The sequence below is a fragment of the Lupinus angustifolius genome, chromosome LG17 (genome assembly GCF_001865875.1).
Source record: "Lupinus angustifolius cultivar Tanjil chromosome LG17, LupAngTanjil_v1.0, whole genome shotgun sequence".
In the NCBI taxonomy this organism is placed as follows: Eukaryota; Viridiplantae; Streptophyta; class Magnoliopsida; order Fabales; family Fabaceae; genus Lupinus; species Lupinus angustifolius.
Window position 1 is genome coordinate 21,209,881 of NC_032025.1, and position 18,890 is coordinate 21,228,770.

Genomic DNA, 18,890 nt, shown 5'->3' on the forward strand with positions numbered 1-18,890 from the left:
AATTTTTAGCTGCTATTCTTCTCCCATTTTCATTTTACATATGATCAAGTTCACCAATACTCTCCACATGAACATGAACCATTCTCAAAGTGGTGAAACCGATTCCGGTCTCTCATTACGATTTTACGCCCAGTAATCTTAGATATCATCTTCATCACAGCGTGACAATCCAAGCATACGCGAAGATTCTTTACGATTTTGATTGCAGTTCCCGGTCGAGTACTGATGAGACCAAATGCCAATGCAAGTTTCTCACTGTGAACTTCCAATGACTGCTCCTTCTGTTGTTCACCTATATCATGTAAAACAATATCTGTCTTTGGTGTATAGCCATTGGCCTTAAGCCAATTGCTTATCTCATCCAGCATCAAATATATATCTCGGCTCTTTCGGTGTCTTAAATCACCAGCAAGAAACTCATGCACCTTGTTGTTAACTTCGATTAAGCTACAACCGGGTTCCTTTTCGACTCCACTGTCTTTCATCAATGATCTCGCCTTAGCCACACCAACCCAATTGCCAGCAGCAGCATATATGTTAGAGATTAGAACATAAGTCCCGGAACTAGCGAAGTTATTACTTAGAATGAACTCTGCGATTTCTACGCCAAGAGAAACATTGTTATGAAGTCTGCATGCCCAAAGTAAAGTTCCCCATAGGACAGGATCCGGATCTATCTTCATGTTCTTGATGAGGTCATGAGCTTCTTGAAGATTCCCGGCACGGCCAAGGAGATTCACCATACATCCATAATGCTCGATCTTTGGTTCCAAGTTATAAACATCCTTCATCGAATTGAAAATTCCCCATCCTTCAGTGACTAAACCAGAATGCCCATAAGCAGTCAAAACAGCAATGAAGGTAATATCAGTTGGTTTGATTCCGATGCTACACATGTCGTGAAACAACTTCAAAGCTTCTTCACTAAATCCATGAATGGCATATCCCATAATTATTGAATTCCAAGCCACGACATCCCTACCCTCAATATTATCGAAAACCTCACGCGCATCGTCCAAGCTACCACATTTGCAGTACATATCAACCAAAGCGGTACCAACACGAACATTGATACGAACACCATTGTTGTCGATGTAAGAATGAGCCCACCTACCACACTCAAGAGCACCAAGCTGCCCACAAGAAGATAACACAGACAAAACAGTTATCTCATTCGGCTTAACTCTTTCTCTCAACATTTTCCTAAACAACGACAACGACTCATTCGGAAACCCATGTTGAGCATACCCATCAATCATAACATTCCAACACACCACATCCCGATCACCCTCCATCTCCTCAAACAAAACCCGACCCTCCAGAAGCTTCCCATGCTTCGCATAACACGTAAGCATAGCCGTCAAAGAAATCAAACTCCTCTCAGGCATTTTATCAAACACCTTCTCCGCAGACTCAACATCACCCCCTCTACCATACCCATCAACAAGTCCTGTACAAACATACAAATCCGAACCAAACCCAAATTTCAAAACATGGCTATGAATCTCTCTGATGGTTTCAAAGGGGCAACCTTTGAGAACAGAGGAAAAGGTAAAAGCATTGGGTTCAACACCATGTATAAGCATTTGAGTATAATAATCAATGGCTTGGTGTGAAAAACCATAAAGGTTGTGGCTTTGGATAATTGAAGTCCATAAGAAGACATTGGGGTTATGGGTTTGGTTGAAGAGGGTTACAGAGTAATGGAGGTAGTTGAAGGAGGAGTAAGAGCGTTGGAGCTTGAAATTGAGGATAGGGTGGTGGTGGAGGTCACGGCGGAGAAGGGTGGCGTGGATTTGGAGAAGGTGGTTGATGGATTTGGAGTTGTCTATTAAGAGGGCAAGCTTATCCGGCGGAGGGAGATGGGTGGTTGACGGTGGTGAACGGTTGTTGGCGGAGGAGAGGGGAGGTATGCTGAAAAGAGTGGTTGAGGGCATCCTACTTGTTTCCTATGTGGCTGCAAATATTTTAGATAACATTCTTTCTATAATAAATCTTAGCAACGGATATTGTTTCAAGTAGTACATGTTTGGTTAAGCAAGGTCTTTGATTTGAGTCTTGTGGATGAAAAAATATCCGCGAGAAAAGTTAATTCCACATATCTGTGGATGTTTCCAGCTCAAAAAGAATTATCTTTAATGCGAAGATACTTAAACCAAAAAAAAATCTTATTATGTTTTAGGTACAGTAAGAAGTAAAAATTGAATAAAATAGGTGATTAATTTATGAGGCTTATGATATTATTTAGAGAGTTTTAAGAGTTCTACAAGTGCTTTCTAATATATATAAGACATTTGGGAAGATACTAATTCGTTCGGGGAAGATGCTAGTTGAGTTTCAAACTAGAAATTGCAGTAACAATAATGAGTAATCGATTACTCTATCATTGTAATTGATTTGTGTTCAATATTGTCTAGCAAGGTAATCATTTACTCACTTGTGTAATCGGTTAGTGTTACAATTTTTTCTTTACGTAACATCTTCCTCTATTTTAGGTAACTTGTTATTCTGTTTAAGTAACATGTTACTCTATTTCATGTAATATGTTACTTGGTTTTCTAAAAGTTGTTTTTAGAATCTTATAACTCATTTTCATCCTCTTACAAGTTTATGAAAACATTTTTACAAATATTCCTAAGAACATTTATGATATAAAATGAGAATTGACTTAATAAGGATTATATTTATTCTAAAAAGCAATAAATCTTATCTAGTAATATGTGTTTGTTTTCCATTTATCAAGGTCTTCAATATTTTTTCTTCTTTTTATTGATATTTGTGTATGGATTTAATATGTATAACTGACAGTATAAATGTTTTTTACACTGTTAGTTAATCATCCACCATTGATTTATTAACCACAATTGACTTTAAAACAAAAGTAATACAAATCAATGGTGAATGATATGCTGACAGTATAAAAAACTTTACATTATTAATGCACAGATTTTAAACTATATGTATATTCATCAAAATCTAGCCAAAATTAAAGGATAATTCACAAGTAATCTAAACCAAATTTATTCCTCTAATATTAAAGGAGATGTATCTATGAGATCCTTAATTTGGTGAGACCGTAACACAATCATATTCAAATATATAAATATGGAATACTTGATAAGAATTATGCATGAGTGACATATTCCATAACTTGTGTTCAATCAAAATATTTGTACAAAAAGATAACTGGTATGAATAATAGTTACCAAAAAGTTAATAAAATTACATAAATTATCTTATTATTTAGTACAAAAGGATAACGGGTATTATTTAAATTATTATTATCTTATTATTTAAATGACTTTTACTTGAAGTAAATTATATTATTTAAATGGCTTTTACTTCATGGCAAGGTTAAATTTTTTAAATGAAGATTTTTTATAAACTATGAGCGAAGTCCAAGTCTTCCATTGATTAAAAATAGGAATAAGATTCCACTTTTCTACCTCTTCATGTTTCCTCCTTAACTTTTTGGAGTCCCATAATGTTATTTTTCATTCTCCACCCAACAAAACATAAAACATTGAAATTCACACCTTAATCATGAAAAGCATAAACACCAATCTTTATGAGTAATATTCGAACTTATCATTTTAGTGTCCATCATCAATCTCAATCAACTTCACTACCTTAACAAAAAATTGTTCAATTATTAACTTATGCCAAAAATAACATCAACCTATCATTTTAAATTGTGATTGCATTATTCATCACAATTATAAGATACCATTGCCACTAACTATGACAATTGTTGAAACTAATAAACTGCAAAAATTAGCCGTAACTTATTTTGATACTACCAAAGGTATTTTTTTAACTTTTTGGTAAAGAATTAATCTCTTTCAGGATTTGTAGTTGTTTCTCCTGATAAATGTTGCTTCCAAGAATTGAAACTCTAACTTTGGGATCTAGTAGGACCTTACACCACTAAATCAACACATTGTTGGTAATTAGCCATAACTTTGGCTACATATTGTAATTTAAAGGCGACATAAAAATATGGAAAAATAACAATTTTGTTACAACCTCTTCATTCTCACAAAAAAGCAAGAAATTTTTTGATTCAAAGCATGCACTACAATACTATAATGTAATTCAAATTAAAGTAGTGGTCACAGACAAATCTAGTCTAATAATCTAAATAAATAAAACTACAAGCATGCGAATTGACACCACTACAAGAACAATCATGAATTTAACAATCATTACATGCATGAAACTACTTTTTTTCCCTATTCTTCTGCTTCTTCAAATCCACCACTTTTTCTTTCTTAGCATGCTTTGTACTTTGTGTCTTGTTGCCACTTTTGGTACCACATTTTATCATAACATTCTCTAAAGCCACTGTTTCAATAGAACACTTACAACCACTCATGAATAAGCCACTACCTTTGTAAACAAATTGTTTCAAAACATCATAATTGTTCTCATCTCCATGATGATGTTGATGGTCATAAACCTTGTTACCCATTTTCACATTTTTCCTAGTACTATTATTGCAACTAACATGATTCTTATTAGGGTTACTACAACTCTTATTAGGGTTACTACAATTCATATTAGGGTTCCTACAATTCATACTAGGGTTACTACAATTCTTATTAGGGTTACTGAAAAAAGGCTTTGTTGTTGTGATTGTACTATGAACTTTAAGATCTCTCAATCCTATCTCATGCATAGGGACCAAACCAATGCGAAAAAATTCCCAAGATAATGATGATTTTCTACCACTTGTTTGTTTCTGTTGAGATTTTCTTAGTTGAGGTTTTGGACTTGGACGTGTGTGAAATTGGTTTTGAATTATGGGTTTTGAAATTGAAATTCTTGGGGTAGTGTTTATTGTGGATATAGTGGTAGAGGTTGAGGAAGTGCTACTACTACATGAAGAGTTTTGGCTTCTAACACTACTACTTCTACTACTACTATTGCTTTGAAATTCTAAGGACTTATCATAACTAATTGTTTTTGGTTTCCCACATGTATACCCACACCGAAGACAATCATATTCGAGCCGGGAACATCCACAGGTATGTGGGGCGGCTAACTCTCCCAACGGATATTTTTTCCATCCACAAGACTCGAATCTGAAACGTTGCTTAAGGGGAAGCAAACATGTACCACTTGAACTGAGACATGTTGGATTATTAGAACTAATTGATTGAGAATGGTTAAGTTGATGATTACCTTTATGATGATCATCATGTTTGATTAATAAACCATACTCAGATCTGAATGAAGGACACAATGGAAGGATTTGACCTTGAAAGAAAACATCATCAGCATCACACATTTGTTGTTCTTTGAAAAAGAGAAAATCAAATTCTTCTTGTGCTTCATTGAGATAATAAGAAGAGTCTTCTTTTCTTAATTTTTCTTGGTCTTTTTTGTTGATCATAGTGATTGGAACATCACAAAGTAACAATGATTCTTCTTCTTCTTCTTTCACATGATCCCATTTTCCTTGGACAATGTTTGTTGCCATCAAACAAAAAGGAAGAAACAAGTTTGGTTTGGTTTGAAAGATGTTTGTTGATGTAGTGGGAAGGGAAAAATAAGATTATGGTTTAAAAATAAGGTGAAGATATATTTAAATAAGGGAGGGTGGATATGTGGGTGACAAAACTTAGAGCTATGTATAGAACTATTGATATAAGTGTTTTCGAATTTTTGATTTTTTTGTATTAATAAGAGTATTTTTGGCTTTTTAGATAAGAAATTAATTTATTTCGAGGTATGAATGTCATTTCCGGGAATCAAATTTTTGACTTTTTTTATTATCATGAGGATCTAGACCTTATACTATTAGAGTAATATTTTTTTGTTTAAATTAAAAATATGATGATAGAAATTATGTGTTTATTATGGTTTTGAAAGTGTACTGTTGCGGCAGATAAAATGTTTATGTAAATAGAAGATATGCATATCGAATATTTTATTGGAATTCAATATAAATTGTTACGATTAGAAATGAGAACAATTAATATTGATTAATTGATTTTATTTGAATGCTGAAAATTAATTATTAAAAATATAAATGTAAATGATTTACTTAAGTAAACTTAACTAATCCACCTAATAATCAATATATGTATGATTCTCCTATTCAAATTTGATGTCTCACATTTTTATACGAGAAAATTGTTTTAATTGAGCCATTATAATCTGAATATTATTTATTTTTTTGATATATGAGATTTTGTATATCTCAAATCATATTAGATTCTAACTGCTTTTCTCCTCATTGTAGAAAAGGGAGAAGGTTTGTGATTTAAATTAGAAAAAATATTTGGATTGAGTTAAAAACAACCATTTACAAATAAGTTTTTTTGGCTTCTAATTATATTTTTCAATTCACAATATTATATTTGAAAAGGAAAGAAAAAGAAAACAAATTTGTCACCTTTTGCATCAATCATCTACTGATCTACCCATCATTGTTACTTAAATTTTAATTGAGTATTCAAATAATTGAATTAAAATAAATGATGAGTGTATTTTTTTATTTTTAATAAAAGAAGTGTATTTTCCTTGTTTGATAGTGAAAAAAAAGGAACCGAAACCTTTTGGGCCAACAACTAGTTGAACCAATAGCTCTCTACTATTGTTTTTACAAATTGAATTACAATTGTAGCTTTTTTTTTTGTTTCCCACGTATTCTCGTATTGGAGGTAATTTTGTCTGAGTCGGGAATATACATAAGTATGTGAGAACCACTTGAATCAACACTCGTTGATAGTCGTAGCTTTGAAGAGGATAATAATTTATTATGTAAGGTAATCATAATTTTTTAATTTAAATTAAAAACGTAACCATGATCTGTTTTTTTATCACATAAGATTATGGTTGAAAACAAGTTAAGAAATATTTGTGAGTATCAATTTCTCTCTTAATTATTATAAAGGCAAAAGATCATGTATTTCTAAATTTCCTACAAAAGCATCAAATATTTCCTTTCTAAGGATAAAGTTTTGATTCTTACAAGTATTATTTATTTAAAGAGACAATCACTTATTCTAAAAATGATTAATTTCTCGTCCATAAGATAAATAATACTCTTAGTTATACAAAAAAAAGTGATAATGATATCATTTCAAGTAAACTAGTATGCATTTTTAAGAGAGCAAGAGAGGGTTTTGATGAGTGAATATTGTATCATCGTAAATCATATTAACTACTATTAAGAGATTGATTTTTTATTTTTATTTTTTTTATCGACAATTATTAGTATGTTAGGATCAAATGTAACATTAGTTTTGGTGATTATTAAGAGATTGATTATTAGGACTAATGTAACATTGTCATTTGGCTATTATTACCAAAGGGGACACTCATGGTGCCCAAATAAATACTACTACGTTTTAATGAGATTGTCACAAAATATATAATTTGTCTCAAGTTAATATCACAATAATAAATAAAAGTTATTTGAAAATTGAACGTTGTGATTATTAATATTTGTGATTGAGCTAAAGAAATACACATTAAATATAAAAGATAGAGAAGAGCATGTGTATTAAATGTCAAATACAGTAGAAGAGTAAGATGTCAACTTGAAACCAATTTTAAGATAAAAGGAAAATTCCTTGCCTAATGATTAATAGTTTGTGGTGATTTTTTTATAGAGAATATTGGAATATATGATTAAGGAGTAAATTATATAGTGTTATACGACTATGATAAATGACAATCCGACCGATTAGAACGGATCATGACAAATTATATTTAGTCCCTTTTAACCCGAATCTGATCATAGAATCAATGAAACTCGACTATATTCGAACTCGATCATATCAAATTATACTAGATGATCTAGTATGGTCGGATCTTACCACCCCATGTAGAAGTGTATTTGATTGAGCAATGAAAACATGTTTAAAAACATTTTTCATTTTTGCATTGAATATAAAAAAATGAATTAAATATTTTGAGTGTTTGTTATCATAAAAATATGAGTTTAATCTAACCATAAAAGTCTAGTGTATATTGATTCTAAATTTTGAGAAAAAAATACAAATTAATAATTTAATTAACTTTCTTTTTTTTTTGTTACAATATCAAGACTTAATCTATATTATCATGTGATTCAAGTTATATATATTTGATTTTTTTAAATAAGATATTGAATTCGCATATATTCTTGTGAATAAAATACCTTGTTAGGAGAGTTAGTCCGAGATTCTTCAGACTTAGACAATATTGTCCTCTTATGGAACTCGCCAGCTAAATTCGTCGTTACTGTATTAAAGTAGATTGGATCAAAAAGCTTTGATTAAGTGATTCAAATTATAATCGCTTCCACAAATTCTTCTTAAGCTTCAGAATAATCAACGAGGTTCTTCGTTTTTATAATCCAAAATGAAAGGAAAAATGGTGAAAGGAAATTGGAGCTTCAGAATGAACAAGTTCACCTTCCCTTACGTTTTCCTCTTATGTATTTTCTTCTTCCTCGCTGGATTCTTCGGTTCTACTCTTTTTTCTCAATCTCAGGTTCTATTTCTATGTATTCTCTTCTTAATCATCGTTTTTTCACATTTTTTAGGAATTTTATTTGGAAATTTGTGTTAGTAACTGATCGCTGTGAAATTCGTAGGATGGTGGACATGGATTGAGACCGAGACCGAGGTTTCTTGAATCGACGGAGTATAATTTGATGACTGCGGGAGATTCTGGTGATGATTCCATTACTTCGATTCCTTTTCAGGTTTGATACCTTTTGTTTCTTCAAATCTTCCATAGAAATGTTGTTATATGTGATACTAGGTTAGTTCTAATGTTGTTGTGTTAGGCATATCATATATATCGTAGATATTACCAACAAGGGGTTGGTTTAGTGATGTAAGACCCTACTAGAAGGTTAAGGGTTTGATTCATGAGAGCAACACTTGTTGGGAAAGACAGTCACACTTGAAAAAGATTAATTCCTTACCCTACCCTTGGTAGTATCAAAAAGTATATATCACAGAGATTCGACAAAATTTTATTATTGGCTGTCGATTGCCAATTCACTTTTTATTCTGCTTAAGATTAACTATGTATATCGCCAAGCACACAGGCAGGTTTCACTTGTTTAGTAGATGAATGTAGGTTAATTTTCATTTCATACACGATTTCTAAATTGTGAATTGTTGTTTGACGAAAGATCAATGTTAAGCATGTTATTCTATTGGTGGGTTGACTAATTGACTTAGATTAACTTTGGTTATTGATGAAGATGTTGAAATATATATTTTTACTCATTTTACTTAGGTTTTGAGCTGGAAACCTCGAGCTCTATATTTTCCAAATTTTGCAACTGCTGAACAATGTGAAGGCATAGTTGATGTAGCAAAGGCAGGTCTCAAGCCATCATCCTTGGCATTACGGAAGGGAGAAAATGAGGAGAATACCAAGGGAGTTAGAACGAGGTAGTGTGTCTGTGATTGTAGAATTCTTAGCTCTGCGGCTTCATTACAATCTGGACAAAGTAGAATAATTAGCTGTATGAGTTTTGACACTATCACTAACTGGACAAAGTAGAATAGGCAACTGTATTTCTTTATGACAAACTAGACAAAATTCTTAGTAAGTTGCTCAAGTCAAAACTCGCCATAAAATTTATCATTGGAAGGACTAAGGTAGCAAACTTATATAATATGCATAGTATTACTGTAGGCTAATCAAGTTTAAAGATTCTTCGCTTGTCCAAAATTTATGGTATATTCTGATTGGGATTATGGTGAATCTGGCTGAAATTTTCAGCATCTCTGAAATTAAGCTGCATTCAATTTAATTCCCTAATATTGTCTCATATATAATTTGCCTATAATCTAGACCATGGAATTTGGATCATGATATTAACACATGATTACCTATATTTTTGTTGATAGTGAAAGAATAGGACATTTTGGTAATGAAGACCTTCTCCTGAAAGTTAAAGTTTTAGATGAAGACAATGTCACACAGTTCCTTAAGTTCATATCATGATATTGTTTTTTTAATTTAAACAGCTCTGGAGTATTTGTTAGTGCTTCTGAGGATAAAACAGGGATTTTGGCTGTCATCGAGGAGAAAATTGCTAGAGCCACAATGATTCCCAGGGCTCACGGAGAGGTAAACCCCCATCAAACTTTATCTCTCTTTCTCGGTGCAAAGGTGAAGTTGCTTGTCTTCTGACCTGGAGGTCATGGGTTCAAATCCTAAAAACAATCTCTTCACTTGCAAGGATAAGACAGTTTTTTTTTGCACAAGGGGTCCATGAAAGAAACTTTTTTCCTGTGTCTCTGGCCTCTGGATTTTTCATTTTTCAAACCACCATGTCTGTTTTGGTTTTACATATATTTTATGCAGAACTTTTTCTCTGTTTCAATTTTCCTTGCTAACATCTTAAATTGAGAAAATTGCTAGAAGCAAATTTATATAGTGCAGAATTGTTTCTTTCATTAGTGCAGCCTATTACCATTATATAACCTTAAACATCAGTCCCCATTACCGAGACTCAGGATTATCCATTTGTTTATGGAAATGGTGTAATTTTTATTGATATAATAAAATTTAAACTTAATGAGGGCGGGCTAATGGAAATCGATAAGATTATTTCGTAAATTTATATTATTTGTAAGTTCCTCATGGCTGGTGAGAAACTTAAGTGTATATGATATTGAATGCCAATGTGGTTTGCTAAGTTTCCATGTTTAATATATATGGATCTTCTATGGCCAACCTGCCAAACACGTGTTTACAGTAACACAATAAAGTATTTCTTTATTCTTGTGAGCCAGCAGAGTAATATTTCTTTATTCTTGTGGTGAATCAGAATTAAGTTACTACACTGTCTGGCACGTTTTCATGACCCAAATTACCAATAGCATTGCTATGGCAGGAATAGAGTCACTGATGCCAAATGATGATGCAATCTACTGTGGTATTTGAAATTTTTAATTTTCTAATTTTCTTTTTATGAGTGAAATTCTAAACTTATGTCTAGGCTAAAAGCATCATTTCGAGCTGTTGTCTTCATCTTTAATTAACCATAGTCATACATTTTTAACGGAAGGGGGGAATAAGTCTAATCACTTGTAATGTTGGGGAATACCTCACCCCCTTACACATGTTTTCATAAATACAAGTAGTTGGAGAAAAACGTCACACAGTTGAAACCACACACAAAGTTTAACGTGGTTCAACCTAACCGCGTGAGGATCCTCTGCTGCAATATTTTTGGTGCAGCTCTCTTCTGCAGCAATGGTAACCACTGGATGTATTTTATGGAGAGAAATTCAAAGGAAGAAAACACTCCCCCTCTCCAGCAAAGATGACCCAAACACACCCCTCTCTCCCCAAACAACCCAATCCATAAACGCTGAAATCAGTCTCAGTACCACTGTAGTTTGCCGCTACTGTTATTGCTGATCCACTATGATGTGTTTGATATAGTGTATGCCTATTATGTATAGATTCTGCAGCACACAACTGTGGCATTGAAGGCCTGTAAAACAAGCGCATGTCAACATAAATGTAGAGAAAAGATTCTTAAATGACATCACTCTTAAGAGTCAGTTTGCGAGTTGAGTTTTGGAGAGATAGAAAGGGAAATTGAAGGCCTCAGAGTCATCTCATAATTGTATTTCATGGCCCTCAAGCCTTCCCTTTCCATTCATTCCCCTCCAAAATCCAGCTTGCAAACAGACAACGATATTGCAAGTCGAAATAAAATAACTGTAGATAAATGGAAGGGAAGTGATACAAAGACAAAATAATTTATATAGAGATGCATAGCTATATTGAAAACATTAGAATTTAAGCAATTCCAGAAGTGGACAATCCAGAACTATTATAGAACATTTTCCTCTAATCTGATCTGACCTACAACAAAGAGAAGTACTTGTGCCCTCAATAGCCTTCCCTATGAAACTCATTTAAAGCTATCCAGCAAGTCCATGGCAAGGTTAAACGCAATAATAATTGCAAAGAACCAACATGTGATATTAAATGGTATACAATGAACCAAAAACAATATTTGAAAACAACATTTAGTTTCACAAAGGTGTTGAGGTGAAATGACGGCGCTGTTCAAGTGAGTTGGGCAGGGCGATAGGCTGGAGCTGTGAAGGATGGATGTGACTGGTTCAAAGACTCTGGCGAACAGCGTTTATGGCTTGGGACGTATTTGGGTCGATTTTGCTGGTGAGGGAGTGTTTTTTTTTCTTTTATTCTCACTGTCAGATTCTTCTAATTGTTATATTTGCTGTAGTAGAAAGCTACACCAAAATGTTGTGGCAAAGGATCTAAATCTCATCTTAACATCCCTACATCCACTTATTTGAAGAGTCTTCTATCACATGTTTACAGAATAATATCTATGGACACTCTCAATATCCTCCATCCTAAAACTCATCATTATCCTTACATCTCCAATAAGCCTCCCAATTTGTCACGTCCTCATAAGAGTCATAACAATACCAGATCCCCAATAGCAGTATATAACTCAAAAAACTTGCTTGACAAACAACCTTTATGCACTCTTTGATTTTCCTAGTTTCCTGTTTAAAATAGATCTATCTCAGATCTTGCATATCTCTTTCCATACCCTTCTATGTAAATCACAAATCTTTTACAAATCTCAATATTAAATGGAAGATATCAACCTTCCAATAAAAATATGAAATTATCAATACTGATCTTAAAATGAAGAATTTTGGCCAGTTCCATCATTAAATATATTAGTTTCCTGTCCTGAGATTTATATTATCTAGAACTCAGGTGCTTTATGATTTTGTTGAATTTGTAAGCCACTCAATTTCTACGTGATTTTAAATTGTTTGAGGAATCGCCATGTTTCAGGCATTTAATATCCTACGCTATGAGATTGGGCAGAGATATAATTCTCATTATGACGCGTTCAACCCTTCTGAATATGGTCCACAAAAGAGCCAAAGGGTATGTTTCAACTATAACTCTTGCATTATGATTTGTAAGTTGTTTCAGTGATGAAATTTATGGTTATCTGTAATGAGGATGGATGCTGCCTATTGTGTAGAATTGAGGGCTAGACATTTTCTAACAAATTTGATATTCATCTAAAGTCTACATGTTGGGGTTTGAAAGTATTGGATTCTTTTCAGTTATCACGTTACAAATCCAGATCATCATACTGTAGGATTCAGTAGGAGAGTGTGGGTGAAATGCTGTTGTTGTGTCGTGTAAGTGACAGTCCAATTTAAGTTCATAAATATCTAGTTGAAGTGTTAAACTGTGGCATTTTTACATGTCAAATGATAGGCGTGCTATCTAATTAGCAGTGAAGGGACGCTTGCAACCTCAGATTAAAAACCAATGAAGTTATTAAGACTTGTACTTGAAATATGGCATAATACTGTTTCTGTGAATGCCCTTCTCATATTGAATCACATGTTGCTTAACATTATATTTTTGGTATTCTTCCTTGTTTGCTTTCTGTACAATTTTGCTCTTGAGCCTCTGCGGTTTATTTGTTTTAGAATTAATATCATTTTGTCCTCTAAAGATATAATAAGTGCAATCATATTGGTTCTCCGATTATACTTGCAGTATTTATGCCATGAAAATGGTTCTTAAAAGGATGAAAGTCTGATAGCAGTTAATTTCATTTAATCATTATGACCAATAGTGTATATGATGTCAACTAGAACTAATTTATATAATGTTTGGTTTTGCTCAATAATAAAAACAATTTTTCAATTAAATCAGAAGGCTCCGTTATTGTTGTGTTGTGTTAGAGGCATAAAACCATTTATTTGGCTTCACCTAACACCTTAAGCTGTTGGGTAAGTTGGTTCTTGACATGGTATTAGAGCATCTATGACCAAGTGGTCAAAAGTTTGTTCCTTGCAATCCCCATTCTCAAATAAATAAAAGAAGTTTAATTTCAGCATAAGGTTGGTCCTGTGCATAGTCTAGGCTTCAAGCCCAAAGGCGTATTGCGTGAGGGGCCATGTTGGATACATAAAACCATTTATTTGCTTTCACCCAACAAGTTCAACTTTTGGAAGAGTAGATTCTTGACAGACTCTATTGAACACAATAAACTAATCCAAACACTCATTTAATGAGTTCATATTTTAAACTCAGTTTGGTTAACCATGCAGATGGCTTCATTTTTGCTGTATTTAACGGATGTCGAAGAAGGTGGGGAGACCATGTTTCCATTTGAGGTAAAACCAAGTTTGTCATTGCATTGAACTTCCCTTTTTCTATGTACTCAAAGCGCATTATTATTCTGCAGAATGGCTTGAACATGGACGGTAGCTATGAGTATGAGGACTGCATTGGTTTAAAAATAAGGCCACGCCGAGGGGATGGACTTCTATTTTATTCCTTGTTCCCTAATGGTAGTACAATTGACCCGGTTAGTATTTTTCTCATTCTCATTGTTATGATCATTGTTTACTTGTCTGGAAGCTTGTCCCGCAATGCGGATGAATGAAGCTTCTAAACTTATCTTGTGTCTTTTCAATCAAAGTCCAAATGTGGGTACTCTCTGGTATCCAACACCAACAACTAAGCCTTAATCTTATTAGGTGAGATCGGCTACATGGATCAAACGACACCATACTACTCTGTCATAAATTATTTTCATCGACAAGTATTTTTCTAATGTGGAACAAATTCCTAGGATTTTGAAACATGCTTCTTGTTTTAGCAAACTATTAAAGGTTTCATTTATAATTAGATTGTTCATGTCAAATTATTTTATACATATGTTTAGTATGGAAATTAGATGAAGTTTTTGTAGCTCCTCGTAGTTATATTATCTAATAAAAACATATATGCTTTTCATTTTTTCCACCACATGTGTGGAAGCTGTGAAAGGATGTGGTGACTAAAATAAGTAGTAGCATTATAGACATCAAAAGAAATTTATGTAAATTGTCCATCTCAACAAGTGTCGCTCACATATTGGATGAACTAGTGTTTGTGTGACCTGAATTCTGATTTTTTGGTACTACCAAGGGTATCCCCTCACCATATGGGTAAAGAACTAATCCCCTTCAGGGTATTTAGTTGTTCCTCTCAACAAATGTCGCAACTCAGAATCGAACCCTTTAACTTTTGGTCATCCTGATAATTTAGCAGGGTCTTGTACCACTAGATCGACGCCTTGTTGGTACCTGAATTCTGATTGTTTGACTTGTTGTGTATTTATAATTCAGCTTTCTATGTATTGTTTGGCAGACATCACTCCATGGTAGTTGCCCTGTGATAAAAGGTGAAAAGTGGGTGGCTACAAAGTGGATAAGAAATGAAGAACAAGATGGTTAGATAATCTGCATCTATAATCCAGAATCAAATTCATCCACTATAGTCTTCCTTTTGTAAGGTTATTACTTACACTTTTATGGTCACTTAAATGTTTAGGGCAAAATTTTGATCTGATTCTGAAATTGCATGAATAGAGTGTAAATTTTGATAGGATGCATGCACCTATAGGTGACCATTAAATCTGATATAAAATTTCTATCAATAAAACTTTAACTAAGGGCAATAGTTAGGATATTCACATCTCTAAGAACATTAAGATTCTAATCCATTAAACTCTTCAAACTTTATAACACACTATGAAGACTCAATCCACATTATTTTATTTATTTCAATTATTTTAATAACCTCCTATATGTAAAATTGATACCTAAATTTTATTTTACATATGGTTATTACTTATGAATTCCATTTTTTATTTGGAATATTAGGTTCGTTTTATAATACCAAAACAACAATTTAAATTTATAAAAAAAAATGAGAATATGAATGCAGTATTTATGTATTAAAATTATAAAATATTATTTATGTTCAAGGGTAATATTGGTGTAGTGTTAATTTAGTTTATACAATTAAAATAAAAATAGAATATTGATTTCATTGGGCGAGATCGACTATATAGATCGATGTAAACTGAAAATCTAAAATTAAACTTTATTATCAAGTTAAGGATTACATCCTAAATGTCTTTCTTCCAAAAGGGGAAATGTGTTCTACCTCAAATTTAAAGGATGGTGGCTATAAATGGTGAACACCACTAGAGATTTACTCAAGAGTTATTGATCCAAAACTGAAAAACTTGAGAATGGGTGGCATAAACAGTAAATGTTCTGAATAGAAAATAAGCATTACTTTATCATTCTTTATGCATTTACTCTTCAATCTCTATAAGGAATTACTAGTTTATCTATATGAAGTTACATTTATATCCATTCATTTAGTGATGGAGAAAATTTGTAGTAAACCCATTTGTTAAACAAATATGTAAGATGCCTCAAAATTCAAAATCGAATCTCGATCTTATATATATGCGAGGAAGGTAATCAAAAAAGAAAGAAGATGAGTTTTTCTTTCTTTTATCACTTAGGAGTCGTGCAAGATAAAACTCATGCACGATTTTGAATAAGAGAAAGAAGTAAGGAATCCTCTTTTTCATTCTGAATCTCCCACTCCAATTGTTGCCTTTCTTTCTCTTACTTCAAAATTAGTTACTTCAGCCACTCGAATTTTCGATATTCCTTTTTATTTATCATCAAACGAATGACATCTTCTAAAAATCCTAGCTATTTTTAGCATGATAAAGGGTAGGTTTCATTTAGGTTCTCAAATTTGAACGATACTTCATTTTTTCAGATGAGCTAAGCCGATAGGATGAAGTCAAAAAAATTTGCATCATGAACTATGTAACATGTATATAACATCAATTTGTGATAAGTTCTACTATTCCAGCCCTTAAACTTCATTAGATAGATTCTAATCATTTTAATTTTTTGGGTGAAAAAAAGAACCAAAATCTAAACAACTCATTTTTTACACACATTTGGATATACATAGAATAGATCTGAACATAAAATATACAACTCTTCTTTACACCTAAATAGATAACTACTATGATGATCTAAACCACTAACCAATATGTATCTATTCCAAAATGCATTTTTATGAATTTTTGGAATAAATATTAATACACAAATTAATCATGTGCCATGAACTAGATTTGAATTGGTGATACGAGGATTTTTAGTCCTCTAATCCACGGGCTGAGCTATCATGACCATGCTTGGCACAACATATCCATTTAAGAGATTACTTGAATATATGTAAATGAATGTATATGAACTAAATAAAAATTACTTTTATATTTTAAAATTTAATTTGTTTTTTCAGTAGTAGTATTACTTTTATATTTTAAAATTTAATTTGTTTTTTCAGTAGTAGTAATAGTTATGTGTTGTTAATTATTAATATGAGGATTGCTTACTCATTGCTCAAGGATAAGATGTTTGTTTGTATATTTATCATATAATATAAAAAATTTGGATGTTTAATATATATATATATATATAAACATATTTGAGAGTGAACCCGAATATTTTTATCATTCACATATGGAAAAATAATTTGAGAGTGAACCCGAATATTTTGGGATAAAGGGATTTGAACCCTCACGATTTATAAAGTTGATGGATTTTTTTATTATTTTAAATTTCATTGTTAACGGTATTCACATATAGAAAGATTCTACCTTTGCTCTTGTATGATTAATCTACTCTTAAAATCATATTATTATGGAATGAATGATTTGATCAATCAATAAGCAATTCCTCCTTCAATAAATAGAGATTTTTAATTTTTATTAATCAATTAAAATAATATTTCACTTGGTTAGAATTTTATTAGCCGATTTGTTGCCCAATATTTTAAATTGTGGTTATGTTACGCTGTGTTTATAGGTAATTGTAGGAAAATGTTTCCATAATTGAGATGATACTGTTGTGTATATTCCCAAAAATGTAATAATATTATGCTCTGAAAAGTGCAATTTAAGAACATTAATACTACCTGTTATGTGACTATGATATGGTATGTATTGGTTTGGCCTATACATTTTTTTCATACTACCAATAATATATTTTTATCATTTTGACATTTGGGTAAGAAATTAATCCCTTTCGGGATTAGTGGTTACTCCTCATAACAATTGTCGCCCCTAAGAATCGAACATTTGACATTTTTGATCATCTTGAGATATAGCAAAGTCTTACACCACTAAACAACACCTTATTAGTTTTGGCCTATATTGTTGTTGCTCAATAATGTTGTTTTCAACAATGACCAATATAAGTCTCTACATGTTTGGTGGATTTAATCAAGGTAGTCTCAATCTTGGGGTCAATGTGATTGAGAAATATAAGATTAGTTTATATGAATCATATCTTCAATTTTATCACTTCAAACTTTTGTACTAATCTCTCTCCAATGGTTCACAACAACCATTTTGTGTTCATATCAAATAAAGATTTGCATATCAAAAAATAATAAATAAGTAAAAAAATAATACATGACTTATGCAATTTATTTCATTCTTATTGGTCTGCTTGGGAGTTCGTTTTTGGAGGGTAAGGGAGGAAATGAAAAAGCTTTGGAGCCATGAAATACATTTTAAGATAACTCTTAAGCCTTCCATTTTCTTCATTCCTCTCCAAAAATTAACTCGCAAACATGCCGTAAGAGTTTTATAAAATGATGAGTAGAGAAGCTCATGTAATCTAAAATCTTCTTCAATTATTATTATGAACAATTGAAAATTCTCTCTAATAAAGAGGACTTTGAATTATTTAAACACAATCAAACAAATAGAAGAAGAAAAACTCAACACTCTCCTCCCTTATCTTTCCTACAAATCCAAACAACTCTTAATTATTCATTAACAAATTTATCAACAACAAATAAATCTACCCCTTATGGTCTATTCGCGAGTTGAGTTTTGGAGTAGAATGACGAAATTCAGAACCATTTCATCAGTATATTTCATGGCTTTCAGGTCCTTATTTTTCTTTCATTCCCTTTCAAAACTCAACTCGTAAACACCTTATCGAAATTTCCAACCATTAGAA

The 18,890-nt window shown here is 32.2% G+C and overlaps 3 protein-coding genes across 4 annotated transcripts; 1 reads left to right on the forward strand and 2 right to left on the reverse strand.

Moving 5' to 3' along the window:
- On the reverse strand, positions 1–1,956 carry LOC109330495 (pentatricopeptide repeat-containing protein ELI1, chloroplastic). Its single transcript, XM_019564688.1, has one exon. The coding sequence runs from the start codon at positions 1,935–1,937 to the stop codon at positions 51–53; it is 1,887 nt and encodes a 628-aa protein (XP_019420233.1). The 5' UTR covers positions 1,938–1,956; the 3' UTR covers positions 1–50.
- LOC109330679 (rho GTPase-activating protein gacK-like) lies at positions 4,034–5,600 on the reverse strand. Its single transcript, XM_019564941.1, has 2 exons — positions 5,146–5,600; positions 4,034–4,950 (listed from the first exon to the last, which is right to left on the reverse strand). The coding sequence occupies exons 1-2, from the start codon at positions 5,480–5,482 to the stop codon at positions 4,220–4,222; spliced, it is 1,068 nt and encodes a 355-aa protein (XP_019420486.1). The 5' UTR covers positions 5,483–5,600; the 3' UTR covers positions 4,034–4,219.
- Positions 8,253–15,512, forward strand: LOC109331802 (probable prolyl 4-hydroxylase 9). Of its 2 annotated transcripts, XM_019566522.1 has the most exons (8): positions 8,253–8,487; positions 8,591–8,701; positions 9,247–9,404; positions 9,987–10,089; positions 12,820–12,915; positions 14,103–14,168; positions 14,240–14,362; positions 15,190–15,512. In XM_019566522.1, exons 1-8 carry the CDS (start codon positions 8,356–8,358, stop codon positions 15,274–15,276), a joined length of 876 nt encoding a protein of 291 aa, XP_019422067.1. In that variant the 5' UTR covers positions 8,253–8,355; the 3' UTR covers positions 15,277–15,512. The 2 variants fall into 2 exon arrangements, with proteins under 2 accessions (XP_019422067.1, XP_019422068.1); XM_019566523.1 differs by lacking the exon at positions 12,820–12,915.

Excerpts from the sequence above, each read along its gene's own strand:
- LOC109330495 (XM_019564688.1), bottom strand. The coding sequence starts at position 1,937 with ATGCCCTCAACCACTCTTTTCAGCATACCTCCCCTCTCCTCCGCCAAC.
- LOC109330679 (XM_019564941.1), bottom strand. The coding sequence starts at position 5,482 with ATGGCAACAAACATTGTCCAAGGAAAATGGGATCATGTGAAAGAAGAA. Across the intron at positions 4,951-5,145 it reads TTCTCAATCAATTAGTTCTA|ATAAGTCCTTAGAATTTCAA; the intron begins ATAATCCAACAT and ends CAATTAGTTATG.
- LOC109331802 (XM_019566522.1), top strand. The coding sequence starts at position 8,356 with ATGAAAGGAAAAATGGTGAAAGGAAATTGGAGCTTCAGAATGAACAAG. Across the intron at positions 8,488-8,590 it reads CTCTTTTTTCTCAATCTCAG|GATGGTGGACATGGATTGAG; the intron begins GTTCTATTTCTA and ends TGAAATTCGTAG. Across the intron at positions 9,405-9,986 it reads ACCAAGGGAGTTAGAACGAG|CTCTGGAGTATTTGTTAGTG; the intron begins GTAGTGTGTCTG and ends TAATTTAAACAG.